Genomic DNA, 17,958 nt, shown 5'->3' on the forward strand with positions numbered 1-17,958 from the left:
GAGAGCTAGTAGGCTGTCTCAGCTGTGAATATACAGCAGAGCCCTTGGGAGCCTCTTCTGTAAAAGGCAGCGTGGAGAGGGCACGTAACGCTACTGAAAAGGGCCGTTTCCATCATGCTGCTTCAAAATTTCCTACTTCTCTGCAAAAGGCACACACTGCGGGCCAGCTCAGCCCTAGGGCTCCCTCGCCAGTGAGGGGTGAGCCAGAGCCGAGCACAGTAGCGGTTTTGGTGACGTTGGTATCTCTTTACTCCAGAGGTCAGGCCAAGCCCAAAGCTGTTCAGCAGACAAGGAGCAGTACCTGGGAAGCAAACCACCGCTGCTGCCTGCGCACCAGAGCTGAACCCAGGGTGGCAAAGGTGGCCCTGCTCCCTTTTCTGTGCAGGATCCTGGGATCCGATTCAACCAGAGAATCTGAATCACAGAGAAGCACGAGCCCAGAGGGTTACATCCAGCCCAGAGGGTCTTTCCCTCCCAGCCTGCCACAGCTGCCCTGTTTCTCCCAAACACTCTCTAGCTTGACGCTGGTTGCAACTCAGTTCTCTGCTTGGTGCATTTCTCTTCCCAGAACCTACCCAGTTCCTCTTTGGCAACCGCAACATCCTGAGGAGATGACTTCTGCAGCTCAGCTATACACTGCCTTGAGAACCACCCTCCCTTCCTTCATCCCGAACCTGCTGTCACAGTCATCCTCTAGACCAGGACTTGCGCTTGCCCTGAAACAAGGATGGGAAACTGTCTCCAAATCCTGTCCACCTCTTCCTGACCTGGACTGATGGCCTCAGTCTCGCTGTGTCACTGCCAGTAGTGCCCTTCAAAGCATTCCATCTGGCAACAGTTTCATAAACCTTCTGCTTCTCAAGACCCTGTCACAGATCCAGACGTTGCTGTGAACAACAGAGGGGTTTACCTGCCCCTTGCACCAGAGGACTGCAGATTTGGTAGTTCTTGTCACTGTCTGAACCTGTCCCCAGACCCTGGGAGGTCACCTCTAGCCTCTGGGATGCTGGAGCAGGAGGCATCACCTTGACATGCCCACCATGCAACTCCAAAGATCAAAACAAGGATCTTACCAGAACTGGCTGCCCAGAGGCGGGCCAAGGAGGAGGAAGAGGTGAGAAAGTTGAATTCCTGGAAGACGGTCCTCGGTAGGCAGGCAAGGGTTCGCCAAGAAATCCAAATGCAGCTCTACAGCAAGGGAAACAGTCCAACTTGCAATTGTATATGGCAAAATTGTACAGCCTTCTCTAACAGCACCCATCTTCTTAAAAGGGAAAACCAAGATGCATGAACTGCTGCAACCCTCCCCCAAAAAAGCAGAGGAGGGCTGTTTGGATCCTTCTTTGCAGCCTCCACTCCCTGAGCAGGTAAGTTAGGTGATTTAATTCTCCAGCCAACTTCTACATGAAAACTTTCCTTGTTCCACAAGAGGCTTCAAAAGCCGAGATCCATCCCCCTCATCTTACAAACACACGTGGCAACCTCACAAGTTGAGTGTGAAGTGGCAAATGATTTTATTATGCAGTTAGTAAAAGGCGTTTTTTTTTCTTTTTTTAAAAGACGTGCAGGGACACAGTTCCCTCCTGCAGGTTCACCTGCTGATTACGCTTTTAAAGTGCTCCATTACAACTGTGAAAATACTGGCACTTCACACCAAAAAACTGAACGTGTGCTTTTACCAAGTCCAAAGTGGTGATAAACCAGCTGTTTCACAAGAGCGATTCAATGTGAAAAGGCAAAGTGCACAAGCCGTTGCTAAAAAGTAGTGGGAAAATACATGAAGAATTTTGCAGGAAAGTAAAGTATCAGAGAAGGGGGCCTTGGTATGGATGCTGCTGGTTTGGGATCTGACAGACGTCCTCCAAATCACACAGAAAGCCTGTGGAGAAGGCACGTGCGCCCTCTCTAATGAATTTTTGGATAAATTTTGGATGGTTACGTAGGCTCAAAAGTACCCTGCTTTATGATATGTATTCTGCAATATTCAGTAGTAAACATGAGCCTTTTCACAAGGTGAAAGGATTTGGGGAGATTTCCTTACCCACAGCAAGTTAAGAGCGATTCTCAGGGCTGAAAACTGCAGCTTTCACAGGGAGGTGCCAGGTCTGTACGAAGCCCTCACTGACATGAAAGCTGAGGGGGAAAAAAAAAAAAAAAGCAGCTTACCAGGGGCTGCTGATGGGGAAACCCATGTTCTTCTCCCTGCTTGCGGGGAGGTTTTGGACAAGTTGCCACGTTATTTTCAAATGGGGAGAACAGCCCCCACGTACCCTCTCCCAGCAGAGGAGGACAAATGCATTTAAGAGCGCTGTCCCTTCCTCTGACAGAGAAAGCACTGGGCACTGAACAAGCGATTAACATCTCCAGTTCACCTGGAGAGCAGCCCTGCCAGATAAAACTCAACACCTCACTCTTGCATATATTTATTGTCCTTATTGTTTAAGGGAGGCACTTGCATTTTTGAGTAAAGTGTTAGGAGGGACGAGCAGCCGTTTGCCCCGTCACAGGGCTGAGGGACCCTTCCCACTGCAGGCCGACCTCCAGGCATGACGGCTGCGCTGTGCAGCCAGACTCTGGGCAGCTCATCTCCCTCCCGCTCCCCTGCCAGCAGGAAGGCCATATTTTGGGAAGCTGTGTCGAACAACAGGAATCCAGGAGGATTAAGTCACTGGACACAGTAAAGCAGGGAAGAAAAAACAGCCTGGATTAGGAGCGCAGCCCAGCTGTCAGCACTAGGACACTGCGATGCTTTAAAGCCCACGGCATCCTTGTGGATCTCGCCGGGATTCAAACCGTGCCATCCCACGGCACGAGCCTTCTGCTTGTGCAAATCCACCACCAGATCACCAAATGTTTTGCCCAGTCCTGCCTTCCTGCCACAGCTCCCCCAGCAAACCACAGGAGGGTGGCAACACTCGAAAGTCTGCGCTGGTGTCTTTAGAGCTTAAAAAAAAACAGAAATCCTCTAGCTACAGTAACCCTCAACTACAGAAAAGTAGTTTTGTTACTTTTGTGCCCCTGTGCTCTTGGGAGGGAGTAGATGAGATGGTGAACAACTGCAGTGACAGAAGTGGGCAGCTCGTCTGGCGATTACTAAACTCTGCCTAGAGCTCAAAGAGCTTGCCAACAGCGACCGAGCAGGGCTGCTTCTGTCCCCAAAAGCTGCCCTGGGCAGGGAGAAGCTGGGGATATTTATTTGGGTTTAAGGATTTTATCTTAAGACATCTTGCAGCCCAATCTCCTCACATTCCAAGCTGATCCCTGGGCATATCAGGGAAATTACAGACTGCAATTTTAAATGCAACCTTCACGATAACCCACAGCATCTCAGCCACTGGGTATGGCCTCCCTGTAGCGTGCAGAGTCAATCCTATTGCAGTCCCAGCCTGGACGCAAGTTTCCTATATTCCTATTCCATAGCCAGGCTCAAAAAATATAGCCTGAAGATCAAAGATGCCCAAAAATCCTGTGCAGGACCGAGTCCGCTTAATGCTGGCATTGTGTGAAATGTTCCTCTTAAAGCATAATCCCCCTTTCCCTGGCTGGAGAGGGGTGAAATGAGGTTGATCCTCGAGAAAGCTGGTTAGCTGTGGCTCTTCCCTGACCCTCAGTTTCATCCCCAGGGTGTCAGCGCTGCATAAAGCAATCCCAGAGCCCATCCCTGGCCCTCAGGACTCGGGGAGGATGATGTGAAGCAAAGTACCAAAGCAGGACAGCTCCTGGGAGAGGGGATAGGTCACCCATGGTCTGGCCTGGCGCGTTCTCATCACAGGGGCATCTCTCGTCACGAATGAGCAGAAGGCAGTGTGACTTGCTGCACCGGGGTCCTGCCCGCGCACCCAGCACCAGGGGGAAAGGAGCAGCAGAGACGAGCAAAGGTCCCAGCAACAGAGCCAGAGACACCAAGTAAGGCAAATTCAACAGGAGGCGCCTGGTGAAGGCTGCTGCACTGACCCTGGGGCACGTTTTCAAGCCAAGGTGAGCAGAGCCAACAAAATCAGCTCCAACCTCTCCTCGCTGCGCTGCCCGGAGGGACCCCAGGGGTCACCCTGTGGACCACCAGGACATGTTTTCCTGGGGCCTCCTGGGACCAAACGAGGAAGATGTGGAGAATCGCCATGAGGACTTTCTTTTTTGACTCAAGGGATCACTCCCTGAATGAGATCCTCCCTATGGGTGTAAAAGGAGAAGGCTACAGGCAAGAAGATGGTTGGGAAATCGGGAGGAACAGACCCAAACCCAACAGCATCATGCAACCAAGGCCTCTTCCAGCAAAATCTTCCAGAAAGAGATTTAACAACGCCCCTACTGTCCCCCACTGCTGCTCTTCAGGCTTCAAACATGTTGGCCGAATTCCTGCTACAAAGAGGAATCGTGCAGGCTGAGTGACGGTTGTAGCATCCCATGCACTCCAGCACTATTTCTGCAATCGAGCATACACCAGAAACGCCACAGCTGAAATCACAGCGATGCCCACAGCTGGAACGATGTACGGCAGGGATGGTCCGTTGTTGGACCCTGGGGGAACTTCGGTCTGAGGCGAGCTGGTCGCAGCACCACGGCCTCTGCTAGAGTCAAAAACTGGAGAGTTTCCAAGGGGACCAGCTCCATCTTGAAGGTCGCTGCCTGCCCCGAGCTGGGTGCTGGGGTAATGGTCCACATGGACCTCGTGGGTGCCCAGGGAGGTGCTGTCCCAGCTCAGAGGCAGACGGGAGTCTTTGCTTGCTCCAGCTGCCTCCTCTCCCCCAGGCTCTCCATGAGCCGCTGGAGCCGGGCATCCTGAGGAGACTCTAGAGAGGGCTTCTCCGGAGCTCGAGCTATCCGTGCTCACCATGAGTGGATCGCTCCTGAAGGTGAGGCTATCGGATGTCCCGGGAAAGGGACCGCCGGGCCCCCGAGAGCTTGGGCATCTGTCAGCCACCTCTGGGCTCTCCCCAGCCACAGAGAGGAGGACGCCCGGCTTGCTGAGCTCCACATCCCTCTCCACATTGCTGCAAGGCGCCCAGATGCTCGTGGCAGAGCTCACGTGGGAGGCCGTTCTCCCAGACATGCCTTCAAAGCTTCCTACAACACTTGTGCCCGGGAGAGGGTCCGCCGAGGCCAGGAGCACCTTTGGGAGACAACAAGAAGGGCTGGGTGCTATGGGGAGCATCCATTTAGCCTGGTCTCAGGCACCTATGTCATGCGACAAGCCTGCTTCAGCGCTCAACCACCACATCTCCAGCCACAGACAGTGAGGTTGAGTCACAGGTAACTCCCAGGGCTGGGAAAGTGAGCAGGGAAGGGAGGTGTTGGGGCTCCAGGTGGCCTTTGGGATTTGAGGGAGATACAGGAAAGAAGAAAGGGGAGACAAGCAGCAAGGAGAGGGGTGGAAAGAGGCACCTGGAAGCCAGGAGACTGACTGACAAGTCAAGGAGAGGAAATCAGGAGTCAAAGCCTGACAAACCTTGGCTCCATGCTCCCATGCTCCAAAAATACAGCGTCTAGATGGGGACATGAACACAGTGGGGAAAAAAAGCCCTGAAGAAACTTGCCACCAGCTCAAAATCTTACACTGCAGCAGAAAAACTCCTGACCACAGGGAGTTTGCAAGGACCCAAATGAAATGCAAGTGGCAGCGGGAAAGGTCACCTACTTTCTCCTTCATTGGCACAGAGGGGGTGCTGCTGGCCGTCTCCCCCACAGGCAGTTTTCTCTCTTGTACAGGAGACTTCATGGAGGTGTCACAGGATGGGGAAGCGTCTCTGGGTGCAGGCGTAGTGACCAGGGTAGCTGTTTCCATCCAAGTGTCTGTCGGGGAGAAAACAAAATGTATTGCATTAATCAGGAGACCTAAATGGTGAGTTTTGCTTTTCCTCAAAGACGTTGCAACAGGAGACTCCTGGAGCCGAGGAGGTCGCACAGGGAGCAGGACCCAGTACCGCTGGGTGCTGCCTATGTGGCCCTGGCTCTGCTGCGGCACCCGAGCCCTGCCGGTAGATGCAGGCAAACCAGACGGCACCAGCCAAGCCAGCACCTCTAATCTGTTCCTCCCTTCAAGAGTGGGGCTGCCGAAACAGGGGTGCAGACATTCAATCAGGGTGTTTAACATCAGAAATGAAGCAAGTGCCTCTGCCAACTCCTGGTACAGGACGTTGTGCCAAAACACAGCAGAGCAACAACTGCAACAACAACTGGAGGGAAAACAAGCAGCCAGGCTGGATTTCTGCACAACCCAACCTCTCTCCCTTCCTGGAGGAGGTCACTGCAGCTCAGGAGATGGGTTCTCTCGACAGCTGGTCTCTGCACCTCCATGAGTGCTCACGGGCCAAAGGCAGACACAACCTTGGGCTGTGCTGTACCAACAGCCACAGCTACCACCATCCTTTGGGGGTTCCCCACGGCCTCCCAGCAGGGCCCTAGCCCACACCTGCACCTTCTCTGCCAGTCTCCATCCTCACCATCAAGCAGGACAGGCATCCGGCAGCACCTTCAACCCTGCTCCCCATCAGCACGGTGAAGGGAAAGGAAACCCACCTCCACGCCCTCCATGCTCTCGTGGCATCCCGACCTGCTTCTGCTCCACATCAAACTGCTGCTGTATGAGGACAGGGCCGCGCACATCCACAGAGCTGCCCAAAGGCTCTCTGTGCTTGGAGCCAGGCATGGCCTGGTTTTTTGGCAGCGAGTCTGGGGCCTGCAGGCCCCTGCTGTGAGCAGTCTCCTCCAGCCTCAGGGGTGACTCAGTGGAGACATAGAAGTCCTCTTCGGGCTCATTCCTGGGCTGCTGGGGGCTGCGATCAGAGCCCATGTCCCTCAGCGGAAGTGACCTGCCCAGACCCAGGCCTGGCGCGCCACGGTGCAGGTGGCTGGCATTCCCAAAACACCCGTTGTCCACACACACCGGGTGCTGCTGGCGGCTCAGCCAGTCCCGGCCCCGCTCAGGGGGGGCAGCTGATGGCACGGCCATGCTGGCTGCCCCGGGGGTCCCTGGTGCTGCCTGCGTGGTCTCGATGTGGGGCGAGGGGTGCCCCTCGCCACCGTCCCCATCACTCACTCCATCATGGACCACGTTCCCAGGCAGAGGCAACAGGGGACTCTCTTGCTCCAGGAGGTTTTTGGGGAGCTGGAAGGAAACGACCTGTGTTAAATCGCTGTGCCAGGATGAGGGGGTCTGAGACTACCGGGGTGCCCCAAACTCTGACCCAGTGACCCACGCGAGCCTGACGATGAAGGGAATCTCTCTGTGGCACCCACCACACAGCTCGCAGGAGGCCTGCATGGGGTCAAGGGCTGTGGAGGGGAGCCTGGACTAACAGAGTAGACCCTGCACTTCCCATGGAGGGGAAGCAGGAGAGGGGAGCAATTATAGGGCCGTATGTAGGGTATAAGTTACCAGATGCAGCAAGCATGCAGCAGACATCACCAGCAAGTGGCTGCTTGGGGCGTCCCTGAACGAGCCTGGCACTCCCACGGACTCCCCACACCCCACCGCACAAACGCTCTGGTCCAAAAGGGACCTTTGTGCCCCCATCTGATGCGTGCCCTGTTCACCGATTCCTGCACCGGGGCCCTGGTGTCCAGGTCTGTGCTCGTGGCGGTGGCAGCACGGGGCAGGAGAGGCAGATGGCCACTGATGGGCGGGTCTTGGTGCGGCTGCTCAGCCCACGGGACACCCAGGGCAGGGTTCAGGCCTGGGGATGGCGTCTGGGCGCCGGTGGAGGAGACAGTGGGACGGGCACTGCTGGCAGCAGGAGGCGAGGAGGCAGCGGCAGGAGCTGGGGGACCTGCAGGAGCCAAGGTGGTTCGTGAGCGGGGACATCAGGGGAAAAGCCAAGAAGGCGGGGACATCAGGGGAAAAGCCAAGAAGGCAGAGGATAAGAATGGGGCCAAGGCAGCCCCTCACACGCCCCTGCTCTGCCCCACATCGGTCAAGCCCACAGCACCCCTTCATTCACCTTTCCCTTTCCCCTCCAGGTGAGAAACCCAGCCCACCACCAACTCCAGTACCTTTGACCCTGTCACCCCTGGGCACGTCACCCGGGCAAGGGACATCCCTGGGCCCTGAGGAAGCTGGGGCAGGGAGAGAGGCCAGCTGATCGGTGGACACTAGGAGACATGGTTCAGGTCCCTGTCTCCACCAGACCCCCCAGAGCAGCACCCAGGGATGATGAGGCTACATACGGGCTTGCCAGGAGTCATATATGTGCTGCAGCTCGTCAGCCAGGTGCGCTGCGTTGTTCTGGCGCAGTGCGTCGATGAGATCTGCCACCCAGCCCTGCCGGCACTTCAGGTACTGGTAAAACCTATAGACAGTTGCCTGGCTCCCCCGCGTTTCCTCCCGGGTGTGAAGTTCATCCTAAATAAAACACACAGCTGATCTAACAGAGGGCTTGGCTTAGAGCTAAGGCAGCTATACGTTGCCTGAGCTATACATTGGACAAGGAGCCCGGCAGGACTCGGGAAAGCAGGGAATTACTCTGTCAGCATCGGTCAGGCAGCTCAGGGAATCGGCCAGCGACGCCACACGGATGTTCTTGAAATTCTTGAAGTTTTTCAAAATGTAGTCATACACTTTGTCTTCGGCAAAACCCATCCTGGCTCAGCACCTGCCGAGAGAGAGACTTAACGTGAGCTGCCAGTAATGCTCGGCTTTTCTATAGGAGCTTGGGCTTTTCTGTAGGAGCCTGGTCCCTTGGCACAGGCGTTCAACCTCGTGGCAGCGGCGATGGGCGCAGGGGGAAATCCCAGGCGGAAAACTCGCAAAGAAAAAACCAAAAAAAACCCTTGGCTTAAAGTTCAACTCTCGATCGGGTGGTTCCCAGCCCAACTCTCGCGACACGGCGCGGGTCACACCGGGCGAAGCGGGCCGAGGCTGGGATCCCGCTTTAGGCCCCGGGCGACGCACCTTTTCGCCGATGGAGAAGGATGGCGGAGGAAAAACAACAAAGCTCCTTATCCCACGGGAAATGGCAGCCCGGGAGGGGCAGGCTGCGGCGGGACCCTGCCTGCGCTCTCACGGCCCCCATCCCCGTGCCCCGCAGCTCGGCCTTCCCGCCCTTTCTGCTTGCACGTAAACATGAAGGACACCCCGCACACCCCCCGGAGCTCCCTGCTGGGCCGGCCCGGGGTGCGGGGGGGGTTAAGGGCTGTAAACCGTAGGGGAAAAAACCAAAAAAACACCCTACCTCAGCCCTCCGCTGCGCGCCCCTAGGAACGCTCTTGAGCCCGCCCGGCCGGCCGCCGCCGCTGCTGCTGCTGCTGATTGGCCGCCGCGCACGCCCGTTGCGGTGATAGACAGGCGCTGTGAAGCGTAGGGGAGGTGTCCGCCCTCTCCTCGGCGGGGCCGATCCCGGCCGTCACCCCACGGCGGCGGGACGGGCAAAGGGGCGGAGGGGAGGCCGGCGGGGCTCCGCCACAGGGGCCGGGGGCGGAGGGGAGGCCCCCCCCTTTCCCGTCCCGCCCGCGGAGCGGGGCCGCCTCTCGCACCGGCAGGTGGCAGCACCATAACGGAAACGTCGCCCGGCCACCTGGCGGAGGGATCCCGCTGGTAGCCGTATCGCCCCGCCCCTCGCCCCGCCCTTTTGCCCCGCCCCAGCCCTGTCAGCGGAGCGCGCCCTGCATGGAGCCGCACCATGGCGGCGGCGGCGGCGGCGGCGGGAGCGGGCGGGAGGCTGAGGGAGCGCCGCTGAGGGCCGGCAGCCCTGCGGCGGGGCGCTGAGGGGCAGCGGTGCCTTCCCCCCTTCCCCTTCCCCTTCCCTTCTTTCCCCCTCACCCCGTCCCCCCTCCCCCAACCCCCCGAGCCCCGCGCCCTCCCCCGGCGCGGCGCCCATGGTCGCGGGTGGGCGTCGTTACCGAAGCCGTTCGGAGAGAAGGAGGAGAAGGAGCGGGCCCGGCGCCGCAGGTGAGGGACCGCCCGAGCTGGGGTAGAGGGGGGGGGGCGGCGGGGACGGGCCCGGGGTTGTTATGGCGACGGGGGGGGGGAGAGCGCCAGGCGGGGCCTCTTCGGGCGGCACCCACGCGTGTCCGCGGCCTCTGCGTGGGGCCCGGCTCGGGCTGCCGTGCCGTCCTGCCTCAGTCCCCGCCCCCGCCGTGAGTTTGATTATGCTTTTTTAATAATAATAAAACGTGAGTCCTTGATCGGGCATGTGAACTCCCACACGTGGGTCTGCGTCGGCTCACGGCCCCCTCCTTCCCCCGACCCGTGGGGGCAGCCACAGGGGTCCGAGCGGGAGACCCCTGGGCTCTGACGCCGGGAGACAGGACTGATCGTCGGGGCCCACGACCGATTGCCAGCCGCCTCGCTTGCGCCACAGCTCGCCTCGCCGCCGCCGCGGCATCGCCAGGGTCCGTGGACACCGGCACACACAGGACGCCGAGGGTCCAGCGCTGGACCCGCCGTGAGTGGGCGACCCACCGGCCACGCTCGGCCTGACCCACGGCCTCCTCGGCGGCTCCTGGCCTGTGCCGGGGAGGTAAGGCATCTTTTTGGGAGGGGTACGCTGGCCTTGTCGGCTCGTGGCCTGGCTCCCACCCTGTGCCGTTCCTTGGGGAGATGCTCCAAGCCGGAGCGTTGGAGGGGACGTTCCTCCTCGCCGTGGGGTCCGAGGGCCGTGTCCCCCCCTCACTGGTGTCTCCATGCATCCCGAATCGGAACGTAGAGGCGGCCACGCTCCAGGCTCTCCCACGCTGGGGCAGATGCGTCCTTCCTCCTCGGCCAGCGCTTGCTTATTTCTGATCTTGGATGTCATCAAGGGTGGAAAATGTGACAGGAAGGAAGGGAGGCTTTTTTTCCTCCTGCTAAATATGGACTGACATTAAAATCCAAATACTGTCGTGAAAGGAATCCCAGTCCCTGTTTACTGGAGGAGGGAAAACCAATGTTTTCTGGCTTTTTGGCTGTGAGGTTCCAGCTGGGAAGTTTCGCAAGGAGCGGCGGGGTCCTTGCCGAGAGCCTCAGGAATTCACTTTGCTTGTTCGCAGGACGCTCTCCGCAGCATATTACGTGAAAGAAATTAGTCATCCCTTCTCTGCCTGTCCGTGGCTGGGGGGAGCTTGCTCCCAGCATGCAGGATGCTTTGAAAATATTTAGGGGTTTTTCCTCTCCTGTACAAGGACTTCTAGAAACAAAAGGGGTGCGGGCAAGTAAAACTGCGGCCTCAACAGGAGTTTTTTCATCTTTCTTTATTTTAATTCCTGTTGCTGCAGCAGCCGGTGGCAGGGAAGGAGGCGCGGCGCAGTGGCTGCAGCCGATGCAGGGAGCTGCCAGGTTTGCGGGGAGGATTTATGTCTTTCTCCATCAAGAATCAGATGCAAGCTTGTGCTGCTATTCCCACGGTGAGGTTGGGAAACTGGCTCGATGTGCGGCTCTGGGACGAGGGGTGGGACCTCAGGGATGGTCACAGCGCTGCCAGCTCCCCCGATGACTTCTGCTGTGGCTGAGGTGAAGAGCTAGGATGTTTGGGGCGGTGTGGACCACAGCTTTTCTGAGACCTGGGGCTGCTGTGCCAGAGAGTGTTGGTGTCTGTGCTGGGCAGAAAATGGGCATGTGTTCCCATGTGCTCCTCTCCATCCCTGTTGGAGAGCTTTTTTGGAGGGGTGTCTGTGGGAAGCTCCAGGGCTTTTGCCTGATCTTTATAAAAACAGTTTGTTAAAGCGGTGGGGGGATACTGGGAGGTGCTGAAAATAGATGTTTCCCATTTCCAGGGGCATTGCTGTCCTGGCGTTGGTGTGGCTGTATTGTTTTCAGGCTAATAGGATACATAGCTCTGCTTTTCTGAAATGTCACTCTCAAATAACTGATGCTTTGTGTGGATCCATGATACTGGTCCCAGTCCAACGTCAACATCCTTGTGGAAGAGTATTACAAATTCCCTCTCTCCCCGTCTCCTCCTGCCGACGACCTACATCTGTTCTCCTCCAACCCTCCGTGTTTGCAGCAGGATGGCGGATCCCGATCCAGTGGGAAAGGCGCAGGTTGCGTGACCTCCGCCGTGCTTGGCCCGCCGGTCTGCCGTAACTGCTTCGGGTAAGGCACTGCCAAGCCACAGTTGCGTGGTCATGGTCTGCGTGGTGCCTTGAAGCACTGGGGAGTGTGGGGCAGGTTATTTTGGGTAGAACAGAGCACCGTACGCTTCTGTAGGGTTGGGAGTAGTCCAGCAGATGCACAAGCTGCTGGCTGGTACTTTAGTGTTATACGGGAAGGAGGTCAGCCCTCACGGCCGCTTTCTGGTCTCATTCACAAATCGCATTTTCCTCTTGAAAAAAAACAAATCCCCGGGCTTTCCTGTCGCGGTGGAAATCATTCGAATGTGACCAGGTCTGTAAGCATCTCTGAAACCTGCGGACAGGAAGAAACACTAGAGCGAAGAGGTAGGAAATGTCCGCGTTTATAGCAGTGGGCTGATTCATCTCCCTGCTCTTAACTCTTTCCCTCCTCCTTTTGGTGAGATCCAGCTGTTTTGCTTCCAGGCTCGGAGGCCAAGGAGAATATCGCCAGCTCTCCTCTAGCTAGATCGCAAAATACTGCTGGGTTTTGTACGTTGTGTTTATGTGGTTTGGGGTGGAAAAGGAATGGGCTGTTGGGGGTATGCGGTTATCCGAATCGGATAACCGGAACATCGGCAGTCACATTAGGAAGGATTAATATTTAATATATGGGATATGAACCGTTGTGCTTAATCACTATCTGAAGGGCTTAGGAAGAGATTTACTTACACCGTTGCTGTCACATACACCTGCCCAGCCACGAGTCCGGAGCTGGCTTATTCATACTTTTCTCTGTCTGATGTCTTCAGGAAGCCTTGAATTTCATCTGTGTCTCCCGCCTGGTCCTGGAAACCCTTGTGACGGCTGTGCTGCTTTCCACCTCTGCCCCACGTGGACCTATGTGGGTTTTTTTGCAGCGTAAGGTGTTCTGTAATACAGCAAGGCGTGGGCCGCCCCTCCGAGTTGGGTGCTGCTGCATTTGTGTGGCCAGGACGTGATGGTGGGGACACGTCAGGGCACATAAATGATCCATCTCTGCCGCCACGTGTCTTGTGGGACTAAATCTAACCGTGCGCTGTACGACTGCGTGTCCTGCAGGTCAGTGTTGAGCCAGTTTGAGGTTGGGAAGCAGAGGTGAGAGGTGGGGGTCTTGTCATGACTCTCGTGGGACTACCAGGGTTTGTCTAAATTTGAGGGTTGTGTCTTCATCGTGGGAAACCCCGCTTTAGGCTGTGGGAGGGTACATGCCTGTGTCCCCCTTTCCTCCCTGCCCCGGGTCAAAACTCGCGTAACTGAAAGCATCGGCTGTGGTCTTCAACCCTGCCTTTGCTGTGGTTACACATATGGTACTGCTGTGTTTATGGTGGCTGCAGATTTGATGGTGGATATCGAAACAACTGAGTGTGGGTTGGGTTTTGGCATCTTGGTCATGTAGGAAGTCCTGGTGGCTACTGTAACAGACATGGAGGTTAGAAATTTTTTTTTTTAAATGGAGTGGGTACTGCTTTTTCCCTAAAACGCGTGTGGGAGAAGGCCCCTGTTATTCCATGTGCAAACAGATTGCTTGCTTAGGCAGCGAGTCCTCTTTATTCTGGAATAATTTGTTGTCCGAATTCCTTCCTGTTGAAGCAACTCCATTTTGCATGGAATAATTAGTACTAATTTGGACCTGGGATGGAAAACAAGAGTTCTCTGACTTCAGAAGAGTAGACAAGAGCGTACCCTCTGCCTCTCCTGCCTGAGTCAGGTCATGCCGTGCCATCCCTCTTATAAAGCAAAATTAAAGCCTGTACGTGAGACCAAACATCCCAGGTTGGTAGGAGGGAGCAGGAGATGTAGGTGTCACCAATTTTAAGCCTTCTGCTGTTGCAGGGAGCCGAGGACATCCGTGGTGAAGGCGAACGGACTACCACCTCCTTCCTTCTTGGCTAACACTGAGGAACAAATAAACAAAAATGTTCTCAGCGTGCTGATCTGAAGAGCTGCTCCTGAGCCGGTCTGGCGTGTTGGTGTATTCCTGGCGCCCCGGCCAAGTACTTGAGACCTTTTTATTGCTGTAACAAGGACTTCCACATCCTGCCCACAGTCTAACTCGAGCTGTGGCTATTTTCTGGTCCTTCCGGGAAGACATCCCTGTTCTCCCTTCCTTTGCGTAGTGAAGGGAAGCCAGCCAAATTCCTTCCCTCCCCCAAATCCCTGCGTGTTTGAAGAAGGGGAGGTGCAGGCATCCTTCCTGGCTTCCCTGGCGTTTACCTGGGAAGCATGAGATGAATTATGGCGCGAAGGTACTGCAGGCAGGATCGCCCCTGCCCATCTAGCAGCCTTCTTCCTCGGCGCTGGTAGGTTCACCCTTTCTGCTGGCGGGGATGGTGAGCACCGAGGCCGTGTCCTCCTTTTCCAGAATGCTGTGTGAGTGTCTCTTCAGGCTGAGCCCTGGAGGCGGTGGAAATGGGGGATGTCTAGCCTGGAAATCCCAGCTGGCAGGAGACACGCTGTGAGTGAGACGGGCTTCCCTGTGTCTGGATACCCGATCGCTAGAAACCTTGGCTGGTGGATGCTACCTGCCTGCGAGGTTAGATGGAGAGTTTTAAGACCTGTATTCATAACTTGGGGGTCCAAAATGCTGTTTGACGCTCCAAGCTGGGTCGATAAAAGCGTGTTAGAGGCTGATTGCAGAGGTGCTGCAGCAGCATACCAGTCTTAAAAACAGAGTTCGGCATGTTCGAGCTTGTAGGTTTTGTGTATCCGAGTTAAGTAATAGGTGACAGGAAACCTTGATTCAGGTATGAGCAGTGAATCAATCAACGCTGGATTGCTCTGTGGTTGAACCGGCCCCCCCTTGGGATGACTGCCTTCCCATATCACGCCTGATGTTTCGAAATAACCTCTCCGAGTTACAATTGTTCTGATGATCTAAAACCCAGGGGTTTAGCTCGCTTTGGTCTCCACCCCACTGGCGATGGCCTTGCTTCGTGGCTGCAGGGAGCAGCAGACGTTTCTGTTTTAACCGCTGAAGATAGGATGTCTCCCTGGGTCTGTGTGCAGATGCTGTCCCCCAAGGAGTAGGGGGAATCTTCTGACCAGAAGGCAGCTTGTAGAGGGCTTCCCCAAAACTGGTACCCAACCATCCTTACTTGTCTCCTGTGCATCCAGCATGTCTTCTTCTGTGTCTGTTATTTTTAGCGTACGGTCTGGTGTGCTGACGCAGGCTCATCTTCAACTTTGGTTGACCAGGTGGTAGGAAGAGTGGTGATCAGAGATGATGTGAACGGGTGGACTAGGCAGCTCTGGGGTTTTTCTGGAGCATTGCTGCCCTTGGGAACGCTGATAATAGCTGCAACTAAAAGTGGTCCAGCCATAGTGGTGAACTTCGTGGGACTCGCAAACCGAGAAGCTGATCCTCCTTTGGTCCCTGGGACTGTGTGGGGTCCATCCCTTGCTTGCAACCCTGCATTTTTAGAGCTGTCTCCATTCATTCGCTGGGGATTTCAAACACTTCATTCACAAATTGTGGCTGGCTAAGGGCTGCTATTACTAATTTGTGTTAGTAAATTACGTCATGGTACGTGTCGGAGAGTGTTCTGCAGCCAGGAAATGAGTTCCTGGCCTCAATGTGCATTGTAACCAGCTTGAAGTCCTGCTTGCTCCCAGCTGGGCGTTGCTTCACCCTTTGAAATAGCCATCTTGTCCTTGTGAGCTTTGAGGTGAAGTGAGAACTGATGGTGTGACCTCAAGAGACGTCTTGACAAATCTGGGGAAGGATCTCTGTTTACTCATCTTTATTTGAAGGTGGGTGGAAGGGAAGGGAGGACTTGCATTGACCTGGAGGTCAGTCCACTTAATGTGGGAAGATATTGGCCATAGCCATGCTTACTCCATCCACGAAAGACTCTGCTATGTGCTGTGCAGACCCAGCTCCTGACCAGGGACAGGGAGAAAAGTGGAGATGGAGGAAGAAGCAACCTGCCTAGGCAGTGAGATCATTGAGTGGAAGAAAAGCCAGGAAGGCAACTCGGGTCTGGCTGCTGGTGGCAAAGGTGGCCTGCGAGACTTGGCCCAACCCAAGGGGCAGAAGGGACAGATATTACAGTCATGATGCTGTTAGAGGTTTCCAGAAGGCAGAAACCCTCAAGTAAGTACATCTGACTGAGTAAGAGGAGAAATATGAAGAACAGGATTTGTTGTGTGGGTTTTTTTTTTTTAAAAAAAGGCATTTTAGTGGTTTATAAAGATTCCAGCAGCGCTCTGGGAAAGGGCAGCCTCTTGTTCCAGGCACTGCGCGTACAGCACGGGGATATCCTGGCTCTCAACCTGAAGGTTTTGAGGTACCATAAATTTTTCTCATGATAGTGTGTGGCAGGACAGCATGCAAAACTTTCCTGCTGCTTTACGATTTGAGTAATGTTTTTATCACGCCAGCAGATAATCATCTCGCTTTTGTTCCAGAAGCAAAGCTCTTACGGATATGTTTGAGAAGCCTGAAAATAAATATATTCACACGTGTTTTCCAGTCTTGCTTAACACGTGGTATATCTCAGAGCCTCTGGATTTCACTCTTTTGCAAACTGGCCGCTCTTGAGTATGAAGGCTCAGAAGTATAACTTTTGGCCTTCTCAGCTGTGCATGTACATATTTAGTTAGTCTCTAACTGGAAGTACAGACTTAGTCTTCCCTTGTTTCTCTGCTTTGCCAGATCAGAAGGGCAGTGCTTTAATTTGCCTGCAGCAGCCCAAACGCTGCAGCCTCACGTCTGTCTCCTAGAAGACACAAATGCCATCCATGCTAGGCCTGAATGATGAATTAGAGATGAACGGAGATGAGGTAGAAATGAATAATAAATTGGAAAGCATGGATAATCCTCAAGATTTTCTCTTGAAGAGACGTTAAACCTATTCGGCTACAGACAGAGAGATGTATTTAATCCCAGTCGCTGTGCAGAATTTGCATTCTCATTCCGGTTGGAGAGGGAATGCCAGGCGAGATCTTTGGTCAACTCAGTGGCAGCAACTTCTTTTCAGACACTTGGCTAGCTGGAAGACTGTGACTGGGATTAGAGAGGTTAAATTATTTTCTAACATCTAGGAGTATATGGAAAAAAAATGTTTTATTATTGGAAGACTGTTTTCATGGTTAGTGTGGTTTTACTTTGCAGTTTTGTGAATAAAGTTTTACTACTTTTTGGTTCTGCTTCACTCAGTCCTTCAAAATCTTTCTACCGGGCTGTGGCCTCCGACAACTTCATTTGGGGATTCCTATTGTTTTCTGTCATTTGAACCCTTTGAGAGATTTAGTGTACACATATTGCTGCGTAATGGCTGGATTTGTGTTTCAGTCCTGTGCTGGGCTCTGAAAGTCTGCACGGGTTGGCCACCTCATCTAGAGCAGGCTGCAGACATTTCCCGTGGGGCTGTGGGATTTTCTCTGACATAGCAGTGCCTTTTAGGAAAAATATTCAGCCAACTCATCTATCACCTTTTATATACCTGGCTTGATCTGCAGCGGTTGTGTACAAGCTATTTTTTCACTCCAGTAGGTACCTGGAGGTGAAATCTGTGACCCAGCCATTAGTCTGCGTTGCAGCAGTGCCTGGTCTGGGACTGTACTTCAGCTCTTGCTGTGCTGAGCAGGCAGCTCTGGCCTCCCAGAATCCAATATCCAAACAAATAAAATGCACAAAAGAGATGTTGTCACAAAGGGAAACTGAGGCACAGGCTAGCTACATACAAAGGCATCTTTGGAAGGGTTAAGATGAATCTCTGCTCTCGTGGGAGGTAACTTAAGTGCTGCATGATCATCCTTTCTCATATCTTAAAATGTGATCGAAGGAGCTGTGGAATGGGCAGCTTGTAGCCTTGTCTGTCCATGCAACCCAGTCTCTAAGTGCATAGAATCTTTGGGTTGGAAGGGACCTCTAAAAGCCATCTACTCTAACCCCCCTGCAATCAGTAGGGACATCTTCAACTAGAGCAGGTTGCTCAGAACCCCGTCCAA

The 17,958-nt window shown here is 54.7% G+C and overlaps 1 protein-coding gene across 1 annotated transcript; it reads right to left on the reverse strand.

Moving 5' to 3' along the window:
* Positions 1–4,417: 4,417 nt before the first annotated feature.
* MAVS (mitochondrial antiviral signaling protein) lies at positions 4,418–8,575 on the reverse strand (the record flags this gene model as incomplete). Its single annotated transcript, XM_081998930.1, has 7 exons — positions 4,418–5,139; positions 5,447–5,483; positions 5,636–5,790; positions 6,517–7,105; positions 7,534–7,757; positions 8,164–8,338; positions 8,459–8,575. 7 exons carry the CDS (start codon positions 8,573–8,575, stop codon positions 4,418–4,420), a joined length of 2,019 nt encoding a protein of 672 aa, XP_081855056.1.
* Positions 8,576–17,958: the final 9,383 nt, after the last annotated feature.

Source organism: Phaethon aethereus (assembly GCF_964289735.1).
Source record: "Phaethon aethereus genome assembly, chromosome: 4".
NCBI lineage: Eukaryota > Metazoa > Chordata > Aves > Phaethontiformes > Phaethontidae > Phaethon > Phaethon aethereus.